At 41.5% G+C, this 24,529-nt stretch overlaps 1 protein-coding gene across 4 annotated transcripts; it reads left to right on the plus strand.

The window, feature by feature from the left end:
• The first annotated feature begins 344 nt into the window (after positions 1-344).
• Positions 345-23,830, plus strand: Cnr1 (cannabinoid receptor 1). 4 transcript variants are annotated; one of them, XM_070010813.1, is made up of 2 exons: positions 345-384; positions 22,191-23,830. In XM_070010813.1, exon 2 carries the CDS (start codon positions 22,254-22,256, stop codon positions 23,667-23,669), a length of 1,416 nt encoding a protein of 471 aa, XP_069866914.1. In that variant the 5' UTR covers positions 345-384; positions 22,191-22,253; the 3' UTR covers positions 23,670-23,830. The 4 variants fall into 4 exon arrangements, with proteins under 4 accessions (XP_069866914.1, XP_069866910.1, XP_069866912.1 ...); XM_070010809.1 differs by lacking the exon at positions 345-384 and adding an exon at positions 1,222-1,800; XM_070010811.1 differs by lacking the exon at positions 345-384 and adding an exon at positions 1,838-1,984.
• The last annotated feature ends 699 nt before the right edge of the window (positions 23,831-24,529 follow it).

Genomic DNA, 24,529 nt, shown 5'->3' on the forward strand with positions numbered 1-24,529 from the left:
CAGGTGGAACCAGGCGGTCCTTCCAGACCCAACTCAAGAGAAATAAAGATGTCTAAATAAGCACGACCGCCGCCACGAGCGGCTTGGGTCCCGGGAGGGAGGGAGAGAGGAGGGGCGCTTTCTCGGCCGAAGCCGCTGCGGGGGCTTGTTTGGAGGTTCGCAGTTCACCATGATAAATGTAAAGAGCAATTAAGGTCTGATCCGTGCGCACGGGAGGCAGACGGCGGCTGATAGTGGAACCAATTAACGAGCATGTCCCCTAATTCCTGCCGCGGCCGCCCGGCGCACCACGCATCCCTGGGCGCTCGTGGCAGCCGCCCCCAAACCCCAGGAGCCCCCCTCTCTCGGTCCTGGAGGAGAGGGGCGTCCTCCTCTAGCGAGAAGGTGCGGGGAGCGGGGCCCCGGGGGGCTGGGGAGGGGGCGCGCTGGGCCGGGGGGCGCCGAGCCAGCCGCCCACGGAGCCCAACTGTTTTGCCGCCAGGGATCGGAGGGTGGGGTTCGCCGGAGTGGTCGCGCGGGGCCGGGGCGGCGGCTGGAGAAGGCGCCCCGCGTGGGGCTGGGTGGTGCCCCGTGGGCGGAGGACAGGTGGCCGCGCGCAGCCAGGTATCAAATGGCTCAGGGGCTGCGCGACGCAGCGCGGTCCCAAGGCTTCGCTCGGCCCCGGGGCCCGGCTCCGTGCTACCCGCGGTGGGGAGGCGGGGGCGGCCTGTGGATGAGGCCGGGGGGGGGGGGGGGAGGGGGAAGGTAGCGCGAAGCTGCACCCCGGGGCCCCGCGTGTCCCAGCAGGCTTCTCCCCTCGCGATCCCCTTCCCCTTCCGGCCCACCCGGCTGTCCCAGACGTGACCTCCGTGCAACGTGTCTGGAGCTGCGCCGGGCGGGGCGCGCGTGATGAATGGCCCTGAGGTCGGGGGCGGCGCCGGCACGAGCCCCCTTTGGGGCTGGACAGGGTGTGCGGGTATCTGGGCGGAGAGTGGGGGTCGTGGCCGCGGGGGGTCCCCCGGGAGCGTGGGGAGGGGGGGGGTGCTGCGCCGAGGCGAGTCCCCTCGGGCCCCGGGGCCAGCGGCGCGGCGGGGGGCCCCGCGCCAGCAAAGTTTGGAGCCGAGGGCGCCGCGCGCTGCTCCCTCCCCGCGCGGTTTCCCCGGCGGAGTCGGTGCCGCCGCCGCTGCCAGGGCAGGACAAAGGCTCATTAACACGTGATGGGACCGCGCTTCATAAATGGGACCGGAGCGAGAGGGAGCCAGAGACAGAACGCGAGAGCGAGCGGAGGGAGAGGCAGGGACCGCACCGGCTGGGCGAGGCGTCGCGCGCTCGGGCTGGCGGAGACGACGGGCGGCCCCGCGCCGGGCCAGGCGGGGCGATCGCGAGGACTCAGCGCACAGCCCCGGCCAGGGGCGAGGTTCGCGGGCTGCCACAGCCGAGGGGGCGCCAGTCCCCCGTCGCTGTCGCGTGCTGGGGGCCGGGGACGTCAGCGCGCGGACCGACTGACTTACTGACCGACCGCCCGGAGGCGCACCCCGCTCCACCCCACCCCGGGCGCCGGCGCCGCCGCCCCGCCCTCCCCGCCCTCCCCGCCCGCTAACCCCCGGCCGCCCCTTCCTCCTCCACCACTTCGCCGCCCCGGTCTCTTCGGGGCTCCCGTGGCGCCGGTGCCGTCCTCTGGCCCAAGCCGGGCGTCTTGGCTCCCTGCAGATCTCTCCCTAGAGTCAGGGGGGACATTTCGTTCTAGCGGAGGAGGAGCCCCTGTGCGGGGGCTAGAGGTGCCCGGGGAGCTTCTACCCAGAGGACCAGGGGATGCGAAGGGTAAGACCCGACAGAGTTGCCTTTGGAAATACTTTTACCACCTCCCGCCCCATCGGGTACTGACCAGCGTGATCCCCAAGTGTCCTTCATTGGAGTTCTTGTTCCAGGAGAGCGAATCGTGCGTGGCTGTTTACTTAGCTGGATAGCCCCAGCCTGTTAACTGTTGTCTCTGCTGCTTCTGGAGGTTTCTACCATTTACTATTTATTGAATGTGTGTGCACCTGGCTCTCTGTATGCTGATGTCTGTTTGTAGAAAAATGTGTAATTGTGCATGCTTGAAAAGCAGGCGCTGGAGTTGTTGCCTGATGTCAGCCACTAAGTCTTCCCAGGGAAATACATTAATCTGCATCAACCCTAGAAACTAAAGTAAAACGTTAAATGTCACGTAAAGAAATGGATGTCAAAAAATAAACTTGGGATATAGAAAAGGGTAGCTACAGAAGCCCTCGGAGGAAAAACAAATGTGCATAGTACTTAATGCTTATGTTTGCATGCTGATAGAAGCATTTGACTCAGAGCTAGCCATTAGATGAATAAAGTTGACGTTGTATTTTTTTTAAAGGTATTTCTTGTTGAGGCTCACAGATCACAAATGGATCCCCTCTCAGATGTAAATAATTACGTGATAGACCGGAAAGGCTGCCCTTTGGTCATTTGAAAGTTTAAAAGCATGCACGCAGGCTTCAGATTTTAACAGGTCATTTAATCTCTCAAAGGTTTTAAGTTGAAGGAATACACGAAGAAAAAAATTAGTGTCCTATTAATCATTTTGTATCTCATCTTAAAATTGTTTTCCAAATAAGAGCTATTCTTGCCTTTGTTTATTTCTCCACATGTTAAGCCTTCTTGGGCATTTAATCCAATAAGAGATTAGAACAGATTTACTGGCTTTAAAGGTGTTTGAAAGATATCTCTATGGGTCCAATAACTTCTCGTTTTTATTACCAAGTGACTATCTTTTGAACAATAGAGGAAATGCAATTTCTAGGAGGAAACTCAGTGGGCATTGGGTATCAGTGGGGTCACAAATGACATCAATCTCTTTTGCAGAATATTGAGAAGCTCAGAGCAACCAACCTTTAAGGTTCCCATAGGACTTTATCTGATTTAAAGTGTTGCTTTTCTAAATCCTACCCTCTCGACAGTTTGCAAGGAAAAGATGTACTGATTGATTTTTTTCCTCTATCCCCTCTCTCTTCCTTCCCCCCCTCCCGGTACTTCTTCCTTCCCTCTGCTCTCTAATTCAGTTTAAAATCAGTTTTATCAAAGGAAAAGGCCCTGACTACTTTCTTAAATGAGAGAAATAATTTTCTGATTAGCTTCATACATGAACAGAATGCATGAACCTCCAGAATGTTAAACAGTACATACTGCAAGCAGTTATTTGCAGGACACCAGCAAATACCATAGTTGGACAAGAGGTTTGATGGTGCTATGGTTTATATAAACTAATGCGTTTTAGGCTATCAGGAGAACTTACTGTAAATGGACTCTTTTTGTTTCAAAGATGTCTCCCACTCCAAGCTTGGAGCTCCCTTGGCTGAGGTATGTATCTAGTATCTGAGGGGTAGAAGTCTCATTGTGTTCTTAAGTCTGCATGAAGGTAAAATAATGCCACAGGGTGGAAATGCTTAATTCTGACCTTTCAAAATAAAATTACTATGATTGCATACTCATTGTTAGGAAGGCAAATCAGAGATTCATACCTCTGAATTTTAATAGCATCAGTATATGTGTATATAAATGAATGTTGTGACTAGAACTTTAATTAAGCCATAAGTGATATGATTTAATCTGGTGTGTAAAGTTTTTAATTCTGGTGAAAAATTAGATCTCACATCGGGAGTCGTGCCTGGCTTTGTTTGTTATTCAGTGTTTTCTATCTTTTTCTGTTCCCCTTCTCCCTGTGGACTCTGTTCCTCTCTGTATGCCTGTGAGATTGCGTTTCTCTAATAAGCCTTGCTGCAGGATCAGTGTGTTCTTTTTGGCATTTCAAAATGTTAAAATAGTGAAATTGTTAAATGTTACCACCAAGAAACTGCCAGGAATGAAATTCTCCAAAGGAACCACTGTATGTGTGGCATATTGCAGCCTTCCTAAAGAAAACTCTTTTGAGTAGGTTTACCTATGTTCTCAGGAAGGCAGCAACCCCATTGACTGTGTTGATGAGTGTTTAGTATGCAGTGTCACTTATTAATTACTAAGGCAAAGCCTGAGGAACTCTCTCAAAACAATCATATGACATCCTTCTTTGCTTTGACTCAGAGTTAACGTTAACCACCGGGAAATGTAGACAGACTTCTTGGTTATCTTGTGTGTTGGTTGGCCTTTGGAATTAGGATTGGAATACTATGTAAGAATAAACTATTATGAAATAGAACTTGTAACTGCAGTTTAGAGTCCAGCACACTTACCAAATGTTTTGTTCCAGAAAACAGTTGGCCCAATAAAGGGATTATTTCCCACAACTGGCTATCCAGGAATGCTTCAAGAAAAAAAAAAAAAGAGTAGCAAATTGAATTTTCAAATACCTAACAACACATAATTAGTAAGATGAGATTTGGTTATAGCTTCTTGAACTTGGTTAGTAAGATGGAGACTGTCCTTTAGGTTACTGCCTGTTCTTCTTGGGGTAATTATGTTAGCTCACTTGCATAAAGAACACAGATGAGAGCTTGAATTCCCTGAGAAAAAGGATGCCATGTCTCCCCCAGTGTAAGTCTGTCTCTTCTATTTGGGTATTCATCATTTTCTAATTGAACTGACAAAATAGAGTGAAATAAGCCTATGAGTTTAAATTATTTATAATTCTGCTTTTGACTGTGAACCTGAACCCAACATTGTTTGAAAAACTATATGAGGATCCAGTTTACATATTGCACATCTATATTTGTACAAATAGCCAGCTCCACTGGTTTTTCTCTTACTGATTAAAGATTGGTAGGTACCAAAGAATAGGAGGAAATAAAAATTAATGGATGTGTTTTGTATTGACCAATTTTTAGCTAATATTCTAGCTCCACTCTGAATCTCTAGTTCTTTCTTAATCTTATTCTCATAAACATGTTAACTTTGTGTTATAACTGCATGGGTACTGTTTGCGGGGTGGGGGCAGATTGGGATCCAACACTTTGCCATTGAATTGCTATTGAGTGCCTTGATGACCATTCAGTTTATTTATCTGTATATCCTTAAATTAGATTGAATTCTGTGTAACAGATCAACTCAGATTACTCCGTAATATTTTCTGGAGTAAAAGAAACTTTTATCATCCAGACTGTCTGTACTTCAAATCATATGCTACATAATTTTAGACAAATGAATGCATAAATACACTTTTAGAAACATACATGAGCAAACTTGTTCAATGATGTAGATCATGACCAAAATACAAATTTAGACATGATTGCCTTTTAATATCTTTAAACATATCATTCTGATTTTTATTGAACACTACGAAGTTGGAGAAATGTCCAAGTTCGAAGCAACTGTGCAGATGGACACTGAAGACTCGAGGCAAAGGAAGCATTCACCTTGAATCAAAACAAGGCTGTTCTTGTTTTCCAGGATAGTGGGAATCTGTTCCAGTCCTATGTGTTCTAAAGATCTTGCAAATATGCCAGGATGAGTATCACCACATTTGATGATAATTTTATCGAAACACTGATTGCTTTAAGACAGTTTTTACTAATCTTGCTAATTATTTGCTTAGGAAATTAGGACTGTACCATTTGGAAGAAAACATAGGATGTTATTATCAGATCATGAGATGCATAATACGAGAGTTACATTTATCTTATATATAATCCATTTTACTGCTATTACAAGGAAGTTCACTATCAGAAATTTGTGAGAGGGAGAAGAGGAGGGTTATTTTTCATACATTCCATCTCCTCTCTGGCTACTATTTGAATTGTTTGAAGTTAGATGAACTAAGCTTAACCACATGGACAGTAGGAATATTTATGATCTATCAGTCACAACAGGTCAGAGCCATTACATAATCAGTGTGGCTACCTCTAGTTATTGATATAAAATATCTACTAAAAGCTTTCCTGGGTCATATTTCTTCACTGTGAACAGGTGCCTCATGGTCAAATAAAGTACATTATCTTGTAATGGGCAGTTAGTTGCATGTACAAGCATATTCTTAAGCTAGTTTTCATTGATAGTTTTATGTTGAAAGTATTTGTCATATAGATTGCTAATGAATAATGTTGGGATAGCCTCTAATTTAAAAGATGCATTTGAACAGGTTAATTAAACAGTGTAGTGACCACTGATTTCTTGAGGTGCATAATTGAGTGAGTGTATGGGGTTTGGAAACAAATCGTTTACCTCTCAACCCTGAAGAAATGGACCTTGCAAAAGCACTTGTTCTGGTGGGGAGGGGAGTACTATGAGTTCTATTTTGGCCCTCACTAGAGAAGTTTCCCCACCTGTATTTTAGGAAAGCTTTCAGAGTTTTGATTTCTTTGTTTTGTTTTTGTTTGTTTTTTTTTTATTCAAATAAGTGAATTGACACTGGGTAGATGGAAATCATTGATTTTTTTTAGCAACTTTCATTAAAAATAAAAACCACTGTGCTACTGCATCATATTCTGTATTTTTAATTAATTTACTAAAGGTGATGTTACATTTTTTAATGTAAGAAGAGAGTTAAATTCCTTCCCAAATGTCAAGTACTTTTTTCCTAGCAGCACAATATTTTATTAATTAATGTCCCACTTCCCCCATTTATTTGGATTCTTAGTTGGTTAGAGTTTTAATTCATTGAATAGATTTGATATTGTTGGCTTGATTTTTTTAACTTCAGAAGATAAATATTGTTTCCCAAATTTGATAATGTAATATCTTTTTTTCCTACTAGCAAATCCTATGCTATTGCTTTTTTTAAAGAAAAGCAGAGGCATTTTTCAAAGATGTGCCAAGCAATCTGTTGTGGTAGTTTAATATACTGACAAATGCTTTCACAAGCTGCGTATGTCCATAGTATATTTAAATGTAATTAAAAATATGATATAATTAGGAAATCAAGTTTCTCAAGACTTGCATTTAAATAGGAGGGGGCTTTTTTTCAACATTTTTGCATTCTTTTACATCTCACTTTCAGAGAAGAAAATTGTAATGAATATGCATTTTACAAATTGAGTTGAGTTTTAAGGATAGCTGTATCCAAATTGCTAATATAGTGTAATAAAAATTCATTCTCAAACTCAATCTCATTGATCACTAAACATTTAGGTGACATGGCTTTGTCATTCATATTTGTTTTTAATTTATCTGAAATTTGAAAGTAAATTTATTCCTTTACAGAAAGATTTGATTTAAAGTGACTGTGACCAACTGTATGTTGGTTTATCCACATGACGGCTGGTTACATGGACAAAGTTTTGGATTCATTTCAGTGGATTGCTGACCAAAACTTACACATACTTTCTCTAGTTTTTGTATTAGTAATAAGTAAGTGTATATAGAGAGAGCAAAAGGAAAACTAGAGAATGTCACATATAATTAAGCAAAAAAAAAAAAAAAAAGAAAGATTATCCAAAGAATTCTTCATGTCTGCATATGTGGGAATTTGACTTTGGAAGATACCCAACATCTAACTTCTTTCTTATTAACCACAAAAGGGGAAATATTTGTGTGGTTTTTAGTCCTCTATGGTAATCTATCAGTAATTTGTGATCTGTTTTCTTTGAAATGGGCAAAGAACAGCTTGCCCAGAGTCATTACTTTTGCCTCTTTTCTGTTCTGTTAGGCTCAGGGGATTCTTCCCAGAGTTGTGGGAAGAAATGTCTTAGCAGTCTTACAAAACTTTACATAAACTTTGTAAATGGAAGTAAGAGAAAATGGTGCAGGGTTTCTTATCAGTTTATCATGTCAGTACATAAAAATATGTTGAAACCACTTTCCTTAGCTGGACAAAATACATAACTAAGTTTTCTGGGTGGGGAGGGGAGTCTACAGAAGTCTTGAGTTGTAGAACAAAAAAACCTTTAGAGGGCCTCATTCTTCATGGTTATTTTCAGGCTGGATGAGTGTTATTGACTCCAATCAAACAAGAATATCCTGATTTGAAAGGTCCTCCTGTGGGAGAATACTTTGCCAAGAGCGGGCTCATTTAGCAATCATTTGAGTGAACCAAAATCTCATGGAATCTTATTTCTTCCTATTGAAACTCAGTTCTTCTTAAAAGCTAATCCTTCACCTCTCCATTTTGTTGGTTCTGTTTTTTGTTGTTGTTGTTGTTTTCTGTCAGTCATGGGGCTTGAACTCTGGGCCTGGGCGCTGTCCCACAGCTCTTCAGCTCAAGGCTAGCACTCTACCACCTGAGTCACAGTGCCACTTCCAGCTTTTTCTGTTTATGTGGTGCTAAGGAATCAAACCCAGGGCCTCATGTATGCAAGGCAAGCAATCTACCACTGAGTCACCTTCCCAGGCCGGTCTCTGTAACCTTTAACAATGGTTCTTAAATTTCAGAATGTAACAGAATCTCCTGGAGGCCTTATTCACTCAGATGTTTCCCAGCTCCAGTATTAATGATTTCATACGACTAAGCTAGAGCCTGGGAACTTGGTTGCTTGAATCCCCTGTAAGAGCCACTGACTGACCTGTAGACCTACCCCGCATGCACTGACATACCACCAGGTGACTCGTGAGATTATTTTTCAAACTGTGCTCTACACTTTCCAGCTCATTCCCATCCATTTTATTTCCTACTTCTTTATCTTTATGACACTTTTTCCTAATGTTTTTGGCTCCAGGTCTGTTTGGATTCTTCATAATTGTGTTATATGAACCATAGAATGAATCTGACCTTAGATGCACACAATAGAACTACTTCATGCATCTAATTTGCATGTTTCTAAATCAAAACTACATTTCCAAAGTACAGTTTGCATTGCTACCAGAGCCTGGTACTTACATTCCTGTGTGTATGTAATTCTTCGCACTTTCGCAGTATATTTTTCTGTTTGTGTCTTACATTGTTAGCGTGTACTGAAAAATTCCTAAACATTTAAACTAAAATAGGTACTGCATAAGGGCCTAGTTTTGAAAAGAATGTTTGAGGAAAATACTAGATTGAAACAATGATAAAAATGTATTGAAAATTATTCCACTGAGAGAATGAGAGAAAGGAGACTGAATTATTTAGAAAGTCACTATGTCCTCAATTGGTATGAATATTTGAACTAATATTCAATTTCTCATATGATGTATTTTGAGTTAGTCCCCATAACAATATAACATAATTTTCCATTCTTTTTCCTGTGTTGATGATTTTTATATTTGCAAATTGGAAAGCCAAATATTTCATAAAATTGATTTCTAGTTCCTGAGACTTTCTGTCTTGCTTTCAGGCTTTCTTGACATAAACATATTTGTTTTTGGTAGAACTAGTTTTCTTTACTCATTTATATTACTTTCTTGAGGCAGAATTCTAAATATTCACAATTAATTTTGTCAATATATTAAATTTTCTCAATGCTCCTTTGCCTCAGAAAACTAATTAGAAATTTAGTTTTTGTAGGCAGTAGTAATGACCCATTTTAGACCTCCATGACATATTTTCTTATTTATATTTAATTAGTTCAGTTGTAAAATTCATAAATTGTTGTAGCAGGAGGAGAAGTTGCTCAACCACAGCAAGAACTATGTCCAGTGATTGGAATAACAAATTGATTCCTGAGGGCTTTATGAAATCCACTCCATCTAGTGGTTGAATTTTTAGATAACTTTTTTGATAAAGTGTTTTGAAAACATATTTGTAAATGGAGAAACCTATTTGGGAAAGATCAGTGTATAACATGTACTTAGGTGAGGAAAAGTTTCATTATAACAAAAATTTTGCATGTTGTCTTTAGAGGTCTGTCATCAGTGTATATTTAGGCTTCATTCAAGGTTGTGCATTTCATAGAGATGGTCATATGTATTATTGCTATCTAGTTAATTTTATACCTCATAGTACTCACCCAGTTCATAGTACTCACCAGTAGACAGGATCAGAACAAACTGTGACAACTTAGTCTTTGCCCATAAAATGTTAATTTCCTACCCCCACCAATGTAACTTGCATCTGATACTGAGAGAAAAAGGTCTTTGAATAAATCATAACTGATAGATTTTGTGTTATTTTATCATTTGGGCATTTTATCAGATGGATATTTTTTGATACTCAGACAGCTTCAGTGCCCTCATGATCAGCTGGATTTATGCCAAGAAAATAAGCATACTTAAAAGTTATTCTATACAACAAGTTGCTGATGCTCAGTAACATGCTTTTAGTAAGCAATACCTATTCTTTGCCAAGCAGAGGACCTGCAAAGCCATGAAAGACCTGTCCCAGCTCTGGGAATGTTTGTGGTCTGGAGGGTTTAGACACAAGAGAGACCAAGAGAAGCAACTACAAAACTGCAAGCATTGCCCTTTGCATCTCCTGGAAGAAGTTCTCAAGGCATGGCCCATACTCTGTGATGATTAAAATATCCCTATTACATGTTTTCAAATTCTATTCTTTAATCTATGAGGAGGTTGGCAGATGGGGCTTTATTGGATGGCATAAGATAGGATGAAGAATCCTTCCTCTTGCTCCTTTTACCCAACACATATTTGAATATAATGGTTAATGCTTAGTGTTAGCAGAATACATACCTGTTAGACACGAGGAAAATAAGAATCACTCATCTGTTGGACCCTGACTGAGATTTACAAATCTTTCTACTTTGATTCCAGCCCAGAATTTAGGAGTTGGCCTTGGGAATTTCCTCTGGGCCTAAGCAAAATACTCTGCCCAGAATGGAAACTTGAGTGATTCCAGGGATGTTCCATGTAGCTAATGCAGGTTTTCAACCTTTGTTTACTAGAAACCATGGCATCTTATTCATATTCTGACATGAAAAGGTGATATAAAGGTGTCAGACATTGAAGGTGCTCTCTTCACTTTTCACGGGTATTATAGAAAGGTGTCATTACTGTGCATAGCCTTTGTAATTTTCTAATGAAAGCAAAGGAAAAAAAAACCATAACGAACAGGAACCAACCCATCTTCCCTAATTCAAAAAAAGTAGTGTCATGGGCTAGCGGCTCATACCTGTAATCCTAGCTACACAGGAAGCTAAGAAATGGAGGATTAAGGTCTAACACCAGTCTAGGCTGAAAAGTCTGGGAGTCTCCCACAAGGCCATGAGTTCAAACTCTAGTACCACCAAAACAGTTAGTGATGAAGCTGACTTTGATTTTATTAATTTGCCAACAATGACTGCAAACAAGGTGCTGTTTTGATTAGGCCTTACAGCTTACAACTAACTGCAATACTTTGTCCCTGTAGATGAGGGGCACAGATGTTCTGTAAGTCATATGGACAATCCTTTCAGATTTTATTTGTTCAGTGCACAAAATTATCATGTAGTATTTATGATTCCCCTTTTCCTTGAGCCAACTTTCCCTCTTCCTAGCAGTGAGAAAGGGTATTTTATTTAATGGATCTCAGGGCAAAGAGCAGGGGTTCTGAGTTAATACAAACTGGACGGAAGCAGCAGTTCTGTTACTCATTGGACATCTGAGACAGAACATTTTTACCTCTCTCAGCCTCAGTTCTTCTCTCATGTGGAAAAGGATTCTCATAAACTGTACCTCATATAAATATGGAAAGAAATATAAAAACCATAATAAAGGAAATAAAGCATACATTTAGCCTGATGCCTAGAACACAATTAAATGTTCAGATGTTTCTTAGATGTACGTTTTCAAGTATTGAGCATTTCTTTAATATGTATTTGTTCAACCAAATTTCAGATTTGAAGCTGGAGAAATAGACTCAAATTAACCCCTTTGTCAATAGATGCGGGGGGGGGGGGAGAAACAATGAAGCTATGGTGCACAATTGGACATAATGTAATATACATTTAACCATTGCTGTGGAGAACTTCATAAGGAACTGCAAAGAAACAATGTCTTGTTACTGAGCTCTACATGTTTTATGAACCAGAGCAATGTGTTGCTTTCTGCTGTTTGGGGGTATTGCTATGTAGTTCAGACTGGCCTTGAACCTTTGATTTTCTTACCTCAGTCTGTTCAGTGCTGGCATTACAAGCCATTATGCTCACTTTGGTTTCTACTTTTAATAACCAAGACTCATGTGCAAGATAATCTTATGAAATATTTGACCATAACTTTTATTGAATCACAAACTTGGCATATTCTCTACTACTACCTTTCCCCCCAGATGGTAGAAAAGGTATCTCTCAAGGAAAAGGCCAAAATCACTTGGTAGGAGACAACAGCTAAATAGTGAAACAAAATTATATGGTAGATGGAAATTTTTATTCAACAAATCATATCACTTATATTATTAATTCATCTTTGTGACACACTGCTTGTTAACACCATCACAAAATAGTGGTTAAGCCTATGTAATTTTGAAGCCTGAAATATTTTGAGCCCTAAAATTAAATTTTAATAGGCTTTTAAATGTTAAATAATAATGCTATTTTATATTGAATTTGAAAAAAACAGCCTCATAAATGCTTATTGTCCTTAGTTCATACTAATTGACACATTTTTTAAGAAAAAATCCAGCGGTCCCTTTTATTGTTAGTAAATAACAGACCAGAGAAAATGGTACATTTAATAACTTCTGGAGTTTTTTTGTTAGCAAATATAAGTAGAGCTGAAGCTTTTAAAGTCAGCCAAGCATTACCAAGATAATGGAATTTTCTTTCATATGTAGGGAAAGGAGCTGACATTAATGCAAGAAAGAAAGATTACGTATTTTTGCCTGAATTATTAGGATAATTAAGTAAGTCCTTTATTTTACTTTGGTTCAAAAATGATGGGGGATGACCAAACTATTTTAATAATTTCAAACCAAGATTTAGAAGACTTACAGCCATTCTAGCTGATATGGAAGCATTGTTTGTCTATTATGCTATTTGCCCATGAGATCTGCCATGTCTGTTGCAGACATGACAGACATAATGTAGTTATAAGCATCAACTAAGATTTTCCTTACTAACTATACAGAAATACATTAACGAAGTATTGAGGTTTATTAAATTAGTAGGGACCAGATTTGTTCCCAGAAATGTATGAAGAGCAGGAAATGCATTCACTGGAACTGTCATTCTATTTGAACCCTTTATAGTAAGGCTCTTTCTTGAAGTCAGACAAACAGACTACAGATCAACAAAGTAGGAAAAACTGCAGAGTAAAGCAAAGACCCAGAATTACTGCAGGTCATATCTTGGGCCCCTATTAGTTCGTGTATTCTGAGCTTGGCAGTGCTGCTTCAAAGCATTTTTAAATGTAGAATATTAGTCAATTGTGGCGTGCTGATATAATCTACAACTTTATCAGGAGCATCGGTCCTTTGGATACTTCTATAGCATTTTCTGGTTTCTAGTACTTTACATTCTGTTGCTTGTCAGCCTACTATTTATGTCCCTAAAGAGCTACACAGGCCAGACTACAAGGATTTTGACTCCATGTGCAGCAGGGATAGCTAACTAAATTATTGAAATATCCTTCCAAAATAAAATAGATCTTCACTAGGGCAATGAAAATTCTAATAACTGCTGTTAAATTATACTGATACAGGAATTGCTCTGTTTAAAGCCTTGTGTTCATGATTCACTCTGTGATCAAGCTAATCAGAAACAAGGATGCAATTTGTTTGCTTTTGTTTGTTTATGAGACAGGGCATTGCTATGAAGCTCAGACTGGCCTCGAACTCACAATCCTCCTGCCTCAAGCTCCCAGTTGCTGGGATGATAGACATGTGCCACTACAGCTGGCTTCAACATGGATATTTTATACTCTTAATGGTTGTATCAATAAGGATTTGGACTCTGGAAAACTTAAAAAAAAACATACAAATCTATGCTGTTACCATACTCATAGAATTCCTTTGATGATACCATAGCCTGCTTATTGATCTTATGTGGTTTTTTTCCTGAAGGAGGAAAAAAGAGGCAATTTTCATAAGCCAGGTGGGCAAAAATAGCAGATGATACTATTTTAAGAAATTATTTTCCTTACAATAATAGACTCAATGCATTAAAATACTTTATTCTTACTATAAGAGCATGGCTTACACCTTAAGTTGGTTATATGTTGGTTATTAATTGAAAAGCAAAATTCTAAGACGATATCCTTAGATGTCATTCCATTCATTACTGTAACTGTAATAAAAATCAACTGCTTCTTTAATAGGTGCACCTATGAATCTTGCTAGAAATTTCCAATTATATTTTCCCATTAGCAAACAAAAACAAAATTAATCGTACCAACATCCCCCAAAGCTGAAGCTAGATTACTAATGAACTCTCAAAAAAGAAACCACTCTCCATGCAAAAAATAATAAGGTGGAAATTACTGCAATAATCCAAACGTAGAAATAAAAGCAAGAATTGCTAAAATGCAGAAAACAGTTCTCTTGCCATGGTGCTATTAACTGCTCAAATAACTCAAGCACAGTGCTGTTTTGACATTGGTAAGATCCTCCAACTGCATAAAGCCAGGTTGTTTTAAACTGTATTCTTTAATTAAAGTTGACTTGTATTGGACAGAAATTACATCTTCTAACCTTACACCATGTTGTGGCTTAGATTTTTGTTTTTTTGGTCAGTCGTGGGGCTTGGACTCTGGGCCTGGGCGCTGTCCCACGACTCTTCAGCTCAAGGCTAGTACTCTACCACTTGAGCCATAACTCCACTTCTGGCTTTTTCTGCTTATGTGGTGCCTCATGAATGCAAAGCAAGCACACTGCCACTGAGCCACCTTCCCAGCCCTTGGCTTAGATTTTAACAAGCTGGTTTGTTTTAAGGAAAGGGGTTGGTTGCATTAAAGTGGGAAATTGGTTTTGCATTTGTGGTAATCTTCCTATAGAACAAGTAAGAGTACAGTCTTACATTAGTGAAATAGTGAAATGGTGATCTTTTGTCTTCCTTTGAAGAAGCTCGATCAGTCTCCCAAAAACTGACAATGATATTAATTCTTGGGGACCTGCCACTATACAGATTTATCCAGACTTAGTAAAAATTAGTGTTTGTTGCTATTGACAAAATGCCTTAGTTTCTGTTTTTAAGAGCCTAGAAGATTTGAAAATAAAATGAAAATGGCTTTGATGTAGTTACTGTTAATCCTTAAAACAGTACATGAAGTTTAAAAGCCGAGATTCTGGTATATTGCATCCATTCATCTACAAATCCCCAGCTTCTGGATCATTTCCTTACTAATGGCCTCCATTTTATCTGTGAAGTGAGGATGACCAATAAGCGCCTAATAGGTTACCATGTCAGTTGAATGATTGATGTTTGTTAATTTCTCAAGTACTGGACTGCACTAGACATTCAACAAGAGATGCTCATCTGTTACCATCTATGCATCCTGTAGGTGCTTCATGCTTTTAGTGCTAAGACAAAAATGAAATTGAATCAGCAGCCAATGATCAAATTAAGGTACTGCATTTTCTTGAGATATAATAATTGCATAGGCTATCATTATTAGCATATGTTATATTCTTGAAATATAATTAGTATGGAGAATATGGAAAAGAGCCCTAATGCTAGGTTATGATGATAAAAATATTTATTGAGGATTTTTGTGCCAGATACAGTACCAAGTTCTCTATGTGTATTTGTTTTCATTTAATTTTCAGAACAGTTCTGTGATTTAGATCTCATCATCATCATCATCATCATCATCATCATCATCATCATCATCATCACTGTCATCTTTGTCTCTTTTGCAAATGAAACTGATACTTAGATTAACTTCCTGGCTGAGTATGGGCTGACCCTAATCTTGGTCTGCTAACTCCTGATTCAGTGTTCTGTCCTTTGACTAGTGCTCTGGCTGCCTGGAAACTGTAGGGAAACAAAAGGATATAGTCACACCCTTGTCTTAGTATACACAAGGAGTATATCTTAAACGTTAAGAAAGAGCAGGAAATCTAGACCTGCACTATCCAATGTGCTAGCCACTCGCTTCATTAGGCACTTGAAATAGGGCTCCATCCCCAGTTTTACCACCTATTAGATGTGCTAATGGCAAATTACCCTCTCTGTGCCTTTCATTGGAAAATGAGTATAATAACAGCAACTCCCTCATAGGACCATTATAAGAATAAGCAAGTTGATATGTGTGAAAGGCTCAGAGTGCTACCTGTCCCTAATAAGCTCTACATGTGCTTAAATGGGAGAGAGCCGCAAGTCTTAAGAGGTACTCCTGATTGTAGAGGCCCAGAAGGAGGAGGTGTCACAGTAAGTCCAAGGTAAGAGCTTAGCTGACAAGAAAGGTTGATCACAATACTGAAAGCAACGTGAAGAATAAAGTAGGCAGAGGTAATTCATTGCAGCATTATTTGTAATAACCGATGGCAAACATTTAACCCTCCCATCAGTAGGTGGCTGGTCACCTTCCTCTAACAGATCCTTCGGAACCCTGTCAGATGAAGAGGGAGGTTTTGTGCATGACGTGGCACTGACTTTGGTGTGCACTTTCAGGTGGACAAGCAAGGTGCAGAACCGTACGTATAAAGCAAGTGAGGCGCTAAACATAAATGAGAGTAAGAGACTGACTTTTCAATGTCTATATCCTTCTTTTTTCTTGTGTTTTTTATTTTCACTCCCCTTGTTTCCATCCTTGCTCTGAACAAGGATGTGGGCCCAGCTAAGCAGCTCCCCCTTCCCATGGCATTTAGTTAGTTAGTTAGTTAGTTAGTTAGTTAGTTAGTTAGTTTCCAGTACTAGAGTTTGAATTCAGGGCCATGTACCCTTGCCTGGCTTTTTTTTTTTTTTGCTCAAGGCTGGCTCTCGACCACTTGAGCCACAGCTCCACATTCAGCTTTTTGGTGATGCATTGGAAATATGAGTCTCATGGACTGGCTGGCTTTGAATCTCCATGCTCATTTCTCAGCCTTCTCTGTTGCTAGGATTTTTCTCTTGGCTTTTGTTCTCAAGGTCCCACCTTTAGAAGGCCTGGACATTCCTCTCAATTGCTGTGGTGTTTATTTTACAAACTGCTCAGCAGCCCTTGGAGGGCTGGGCAGTGGGAAGACCATCCAGGGGCCAGCCTCCTTGCTGGGACAGCCTCCAGCGTCCTTTTGGCTTTTGAAGACTGCAAGATAATATTGAATACTGCAAATATAATTTTCAAAATTAGCCTGCAACTGGCATGCGTGATAGGGGTTCATAATTTGAGGGACAATGACATGGACGAGAGGCTGTGGAAAATTACCAGTAACTACTTGAAATATGAGCTTTCAAATATGGTTTTCAAGCCAGTTGTCTACTGAGTTGTCTTTCTCTCCTCTAATTTTAAGAAAAGGCAAATAAGTATGATTCAATAACTGTTTGAGTGTAGTAGCTAATATGATTGAGCTGTCTTCTTACTGGGTTCGGGTTGAACATTTCTGGGGGATTCCAGATGTCTCTCCTGCTCTCAGGCTGACAAACTACCTAAGCGGAGTGGGGGAGGCGGGGCGGGGGGAGATATCATTCCCTGTTTGGAAACTGCATTCTAGTTGTGGAAGTAAATATGCAGACTCCTGAATAAATAATAGTATGAGTCCTTGGCAGAAGGGTAAACCAGCACAACTAGTTATGCCTGGCACAGGCTGATTGGCAAGGTCTCTGGCATTGAAGTAGCAATGGCACAGGCCTAGAAAGAGAAGTATCATAGGAAGAAGGCTTGAAAATGAGTGTTTAGATAGAGGGGCCAAAGGAAGGAGGAAGGCCAAAGGTGTGTGGTGTAGTCAGAGACTACGAGCCAAGTTTACAAAGATTAAGAGTTGACTTCTGAGATATAGCTTGTTACTGAGATGCAAAGGGTGTGTTCTTGAAGGAATAAGAATGTGAACAAGAATAGGACAGATTGCCGGGCGCTGGTGGCTCACGCCTGTAATCCTAGCTACTCAGGAGGCTGAGATCTGAGGATCGCGGTTCAAAGCCAGCCCGGGCAGGAGAGACCGTGAGACTCCTATCTCCAATAAACCACCAGAAAACCGGAAGTGGCGCTGTAGCTCAAGTGGTAGAGCGCTCTCCTTGAGCTGAAGAGCTGAGGGACAGCGCCCAGGCCCAGAGTTCAAGCCCCACGACCGACAAAAAAAAAAAAAAAAAGAATAGGACAGATGGATAAATAAGTGCTCCAAAGACACTTGAAACTTGGTTGAAACCATCTGAAGAGAGTTTTTTAGTAACAGAATCAGCAAGCACTGGTACCCAGCTTGGCTATTGAGCTTTTTCTTTCGTATCCTTCATTTCTACATCCTCAGCAAGTGGCCTTTGTCCCCAAACCATTGTCCCAATTGGGCTGCAGTGGCATTTCGTGACTCTGTGTGGTTTGTGCCCTGGAATTCCTGCCTCTTCTCAAGCAGTTAATGGCTATCATGAGCCTTGTTTTATGCCAGTGCAGAGACAGTGTGCAAAGCAAACCCAGACTAAGGAGGCAAGATCTATTTCCTGAGTGATGACAAAATACTAACTGAGGATTCAGGCTCTCTTTTGGCAGTAACTCCTTGTTGTCACTGGATCAGGAAGAAGGCCTTCAAAACCAAGGAGGTGTGAGGAGGTATTTTGGCCCACCTGTCCCAGGAGTGCAGTTCACTATGAGGTGTGGTGTTCTGCTCTTCTCATTTGTCTCTCTAGCCACAGTTGCTGTGTCATATAGGTCATACTTGTATATGTAGACTAGGTGATCATTATGTAGACAGATTCATTTGGAATGAGAACCTCACCTCAATAGGGCATTTTCCTAGCACAAAAAGATTGAGCCACTCTTTAGGATAGAAAGCTTGATCCAAATGGCATACTCATTTATTTCTTATTATGATTGCAAGAACCCCTCATCATCCACGTTGAATAGAACTTTTTTGATTCTGTTTGAAATATACATATACCTATATGCATATTTATATATTTATATGTATATATACATACACACCTATGTATATGTATGCACACATAGACATATAGATACACATATGTATGTATACTTATATATAGACATATGTATACACACATACATTTAGCCAACCAACTTATGTACAGCCCTTCTTATATCCAGACATTATCCACAATTAAAAACTCAGGTAGATAAGGTCCCCAATAAGACCTTCAATGAGCCTATGCTCTTCTTTGTGATATGAAATGCAAAATGAGAAATATTGAAACTTTTAGTAAATGCCATGACAGAACTCTGGGGTTTGTTTTTTGTTTTTTGTTTTTGTTTGTTTTGTTTTATTTTGTTTTTGGTCATGGGGCCTGAACTCTGGGCCTGGGCACTGTCCCTCAGCTCTTCAGTTCAAGGCTAGCACTCTACCACTTGAGCCACAGATCCACTTCCAGCTTTTTCTGCTTATGTGGTGCTGAGGAATCAAACCCAGGGGCTCATGCATGCAAGGCAAGCACTCTACCACTGAGCCACCTTCCCAGCCCCAGAACTCTGTTTTGTTATTCTGAGAGCCCCAAAGAGGATATAGGTCATCTGAACCTGGAAAGCAGGAAGTAGGGAAAGAAGTGATAACCTTATGGGAGGAGTTGACCAACAGAGAGAGAAAAAAAAAAAGAGTATTGAGGTTGTGGGAACAAAGGCACCAAACTGAAAAGTAATCCTTTTGGTGTTTGCTTATTTTTATTAGCATTTATTTGTTGTATCTTGTGTCCAATAATTTGATGTGTTTATGGAGGTAGAATCCATGTGCTGAGACCTAAGCGTGGAAGTAAGGGCTAGAGACACAAACAAATATACCACAGAGCAGCTTTATGGGATTTTGCCCTTGGGTGCAGAAGGTGGGAAGAGGAAAGCGTTGTGTTCAGGGAGAACAGAATGTGGAGAGGATTGGGGCAAGAGAGTGAGTATCAGAATCTGAAAGGAGCTCCGTCAGGCTGATAGGCAGAATCTGAAAAAGGCTGCTCTGGAAGAGGAAGCTGTTTGATCTTTAGGGTACACACTTGACATGGATAAAGGGGGTCACATAATCAGCCATCCATCTTACAGAGATCACACCAGTGGGAATGTAGCAGTGATTAGAAGAGTGAGGCCCAGAGAAAGGCAGGAAAACGGGTCAGTAACCTAATTCTGTTAAGCAATCATGATGGCCTGGACATGGAGGTGGAAAAATGTACAAGGTGGGCCACATCTACCTCATCCATTCCAAATAATTGCTTTTCCTTCTTCCTTCCTTCCTTCCTTCCTTCCTTCCTTCCTTCCTTCCTTCCTTCTTTCCTTCCTCTCCTTCTTTCTTTCTTTCTTTCTTTTTCTTTCTTTCTTTCTTTCTTTCTTTCTTTCTTTCTTTCTTTCTTTCTTTCTTTCTTTCTTTCTTTCTCTCTCTCTCTCTCTCTTTTAAAAGACACAACTCTGTGCATTTGAAAATCTTTTTTCACTCTGTGTCCTGTGTCTACCACATAAGTCCTAAGTATATTTACATAAATATCCTTCCCCTAGGAAAGCCTCCTTCGACCCCTAGACTGGTTACTGTACAGCAACTTTGCCCTTCCCAGGTGGAACTCATACTCATACTAAGTGGCGTACTTCCTGTGAGCAATGAGTTCTTCTATTATGCAGCTCAGACACTAGTGTCTGATAAAGTACCTGGTGGACAGTGGGTAGTCCATACTTTATTGAAAGGGTCATACAGGAATAAATGAATTGTTGATTCAAACAGTAAAAAACCTCAAACTTTTAAATATATCCCACGAGAGTGGTTCTCCCTTCTATCCCCACATAGTATTATATATAAGAACAACAAATGACAAATAGTAAAATATTGGAGTTTACTTTAGTCGTGAGAGCTATCACTCTGAACTTAGATTTCTTGTAAACTAAAGAAATAAATAGCCACCTGTTAAGCATTTATATGACTCTTAAAATTTGGTCCCTTCTTCCTAATCATCCTTGTGTTCAGTGCCATCATTGAGAGCCTTGTTGCCAGGCCTTGACATGCTTGTCACCACAGCACTTGAGGCGGATGCTGTCTGAAGCACCCTCCATTACCATCTTCCCTGATACCAGAGACCTTGGCCTTCCCTAATCCTTAGTGCCAGTTTGGCATTTTCTGATGTTTTTTTTTCTTGGTTGGCCTTGACTTTTTAGAAGTTCAGCTTAGCCACAGAGGGTCTGTGGATGAGGAACAGGAGCAGATCTCTCCATAGTTTCCTCCAGTCCTTAGTTCTTTTTTTTTCTTGTAATATTTTTTTAATTGTGAAAATACCATACAGGGGGGTTACAATTACATGGGCAAGATAATGAGTACATTTCTTTTTTTTTTAATTTTTTATTGTGAAAATACTGTACAGAGAGGTTACAATTACATGGGCAAGATAATAAGTACATTTCTTATCAAGCATTGTAGCCTCCTCCTTTGTTTCCCCTTCCCATCCCTTCCCATCCTCCCCTGCCTCCCCTCACCGCTCTTCCTCCCCTGCCAAAGTTGTAAAGTTCGTTTTTCAACATAATGTCTTGTATAGTTGCAATGGGTCCACCTGTATCCCTACTTCAACAATTTGTTTTTTCCCTTCCCCTCCACAAATTATACCAGCATCAAATACAGTGAAAGCAGGGATGAATGGATCAAGAAAATGTGGTATATATACACAATGGAATTCTATGCCTCCATCAAAAAGAATGACATTGCTCCATTTGTTAGGAAATGAAAAGATTGGAAAAATTATATTAAGAGAAGTAAGCCAGGCCCAAAGAAACATAGGTCCCATGGTTTCCCTTAGTTGCAATAACTAGTATATGTCTGAGACAAGCAGAAAAAGTCAGATAAATTGATGTTAGGCAAAATGAACCCCAAAATAATGACTCAAATGTTTTTTCTTTCTTGCAATTGTTTCTAGCATATTTATAAGATGATTTCTTTGTTGCTTTGTATGTCCCTTTCCCATGATATAACCCCTGTTTTCACTGTCCTTAGTTCTTGTCTTTCTCCTCTACATTGTCCCATGTCCCATACATTTTGTCTTACCTGTCTAACAAGGTGTCTTCTGGAGTAGGGATTGTGTGCTCTCTGCAGCCACATCAGCACAGGATGCTGTGTGGGTGATGGTAGAGGCAAACTCTTGCTCAGAAATGCATATCTTACCCAAGAGACATTGCGTGTGATTTGGCCTATATGACCCTGTGTGTCTATTCAGGACTCACACAGTGACTTCAATCCAGAGAGCATAAGTAACGAGAGTGATGGGTCTAGTGTATGCTGTTCCATTGCCTGGTAGTAAGGGATGGGCTCTCATTGTGTTGACTGAGTACACAAAGGCTTGAACCATGCTCAGAAACAGAAAAGAAACTGCCTGATAGCACATGCTTGTGATGGCCACAGTGCTTCTGCTTACTGTTGTCCTGGTTTGCTCACCATTCAGCTTCTCTGTTTTCCCTCCCGGTAGGCTTCCCTCCTGCGGTCTCTTTCTCAGTCCCGTTGAGTCTGGCCTAATCAAAAGACTGAGGTTATGAAGTCGATCCTAGATGGCCTTGCAGACACCACCTTCCGCACCATCACCACAGACCTCCTGTACGTGGGCTCGAATGACATCCAGTACGAAGACATCAAAGGCGACATGGCATCCAAATTAGGGTACTTCCCGCAGAAATTCCCTCTGACCTCCTTCAGGGGCAGTCCCTTCCAAGAAAAGATGACTGCAGGAGACAGTCCCCAGTTGGTCTCAGACCCAGCCAACCTTACAGAATTCTTCAACAAGTCCCTGTCGTCCTACAAGGAGAATGACGAGAACATCCAGTGTGGGGAGAACTTCATGGACATGGAGTGCTTCATGATCCTCAACCCCAGTCAGCAGCTGGCCATCGCCGTACTGTCCCTCACACTGGGCACCTTCACGGTTCTGGAGAACCTGCTCGTGCTGTGTGTCATCCTCCACTCCCGCAGCCTCCGCTGCAGGCCTTCCTACCACTTCATCGGCAGCCTGGCCGTGGCAGACCTGCTGGGGAGTGTCATATTTGTCTACAGCTTCGTTGACTTCCACGTGTTCCACCGCAAAGACAGCCCCAACGTGTTTCTGTTCAAACTGGGTGGGGTCACGGCCTCCTTCACCGCCTCTGTAGGCAGCCTGTTCCTCACCGCCATCGACAGGTACATCTCCATTCACAGGCCACTGGCCTATAAAAGGATTGTCACCAGGCCCAAGGCTGTGGTGGCTTTCTGCCTGATGTGGACCATCGCTATCGTGATTGCCGTGCTGCCTCTCCTGGGCTGGAACTGTAAGAAGCTGAAATCCGTGTGCTCAGACATTTTCCCGCTCATTGACGAAACCTACCTGATGTTCTGGATTGGGGTCACCAGTGTGCTGCTTCTGTTCATCGTGTATGCGTATATGTACATCCTCTGGAAGGCTCACAGCCACGCGGTCCGCATGATTCAGCGTGGAACCCAGAAGAGCATTATAATCCACACATCAGAGGATGGCAAGGTACAGGTGACCCGGCCGGACCAGGCCCGCATGGACATTAGGCTGGCCAAGACCCTCGTCCTGATCCTGGTAGTTTTGATCATCTGCTGGGGCCCTCTGCTTGCGATCATGGTGTACGACGTCTTCGGGAAGATGAACAAGCTCATTAAGACGGTATTTGCCTTCTGCAGCATGCTCTGCCTGCTGAACTCCACCGTGAATCCTATCATCTACGCTCTGAGAAGCAAGGACCTGAGACACGCCTTCCGGAGCATGTTCCCCTCCTGTGAAGGCACCGCACAGCCCCTGGACAACAGCATGGGGGACTCGGACTGCCTGCACAAGCATGCCAACAACACGGCCAACGTCCACAGGGCTGCAGAAAGCTGCATCAAAAGCACGGTCAAGATCGCCAAGGTGACCATGTCTGTGTCCACAGACACCTCTGCCGAGGCTCTGTGAGCCCAAGGCCTCGCTGGCAGCACTGGAAAAGAAATTTCTGTCACTCTTTCCCTCTTTCCCTTGTCACCCTCTTTCTCTCTCTCTCTCTCTCTCTCTCTCTCTCTCTCTCTCTCTCTCTCTCTCTCTCTCTCTCTCTCTCTCTCTCTCTCTCTCTCTCTCTCTCTCTCTCTCAGCTCAAAATCTAGAAGAGTGTGTTGTCTCATCGGTTATATTTTTTAAGTTTACCATGCTCAGTGAAAAAGTGACAGTCACCATGCTCATTGGTCAGTCTATTGACCTTTCAATAGTTTAGGTTCTCCAACTCTGTACTCCAGGGGTTTAACAGTAAAGAAAGCCTGTTGCTTCTGCGACTGGGCCATCCCTCAAAGTCTTAGTTTAATAAGAAGGAAACCTTTGGCTACACAATTTAGAGTCTTAAGTACCCATAGAAAAATGCTATCAAGTGAGTAATGCCTTGGTAACCGCAACTTTCATTGCTATGTGTCCGTCTAGTATCAGAGATGTCCATTTTTACAATAGCGATAGAACTAATGTAGAGCTATTTTGTAAGATATGTTGTGTCCTGTGAGTTGTGTATCCGTGTTTACTCTGTGTTATTTCTGTCTAGTTTTAGCCAAACCAAAAGGGAGACTTTGCTGTGAAAACTGGAGCACAGCAACAAGTATGTGCCAGTGAGACAATTTTGGATAAAACACTATTTGCCCAGGAGAGAACTTTAGAAATCTTTGTAGTTCTTGAGATATCTCTATTTAAAATTGACACTGAAGGAACCATGATGTTTTACTTATTTTTTTTCTGTGAACACAAGAAGAATTTGAAGATGATCTAAAGTCCTGAACTGAGTTCACTGACACTTCAAA

This window comes from Dipodomys merriami, unplaced genomic scaffold (genome assembly GCF_024711535.1).
Source record: "Dipodomys merriami isolate MVZ:Mamm:240054 unplaced genomic scaffold, mDipMer1.0.p SCAF_8, whole genome shotgun sequence".
NCBI lineage: Eukaryota > Metazoa > Chordata > Mammalia > Rodentia > Heteromyidae > Dipodomys > Dipodomys merriami.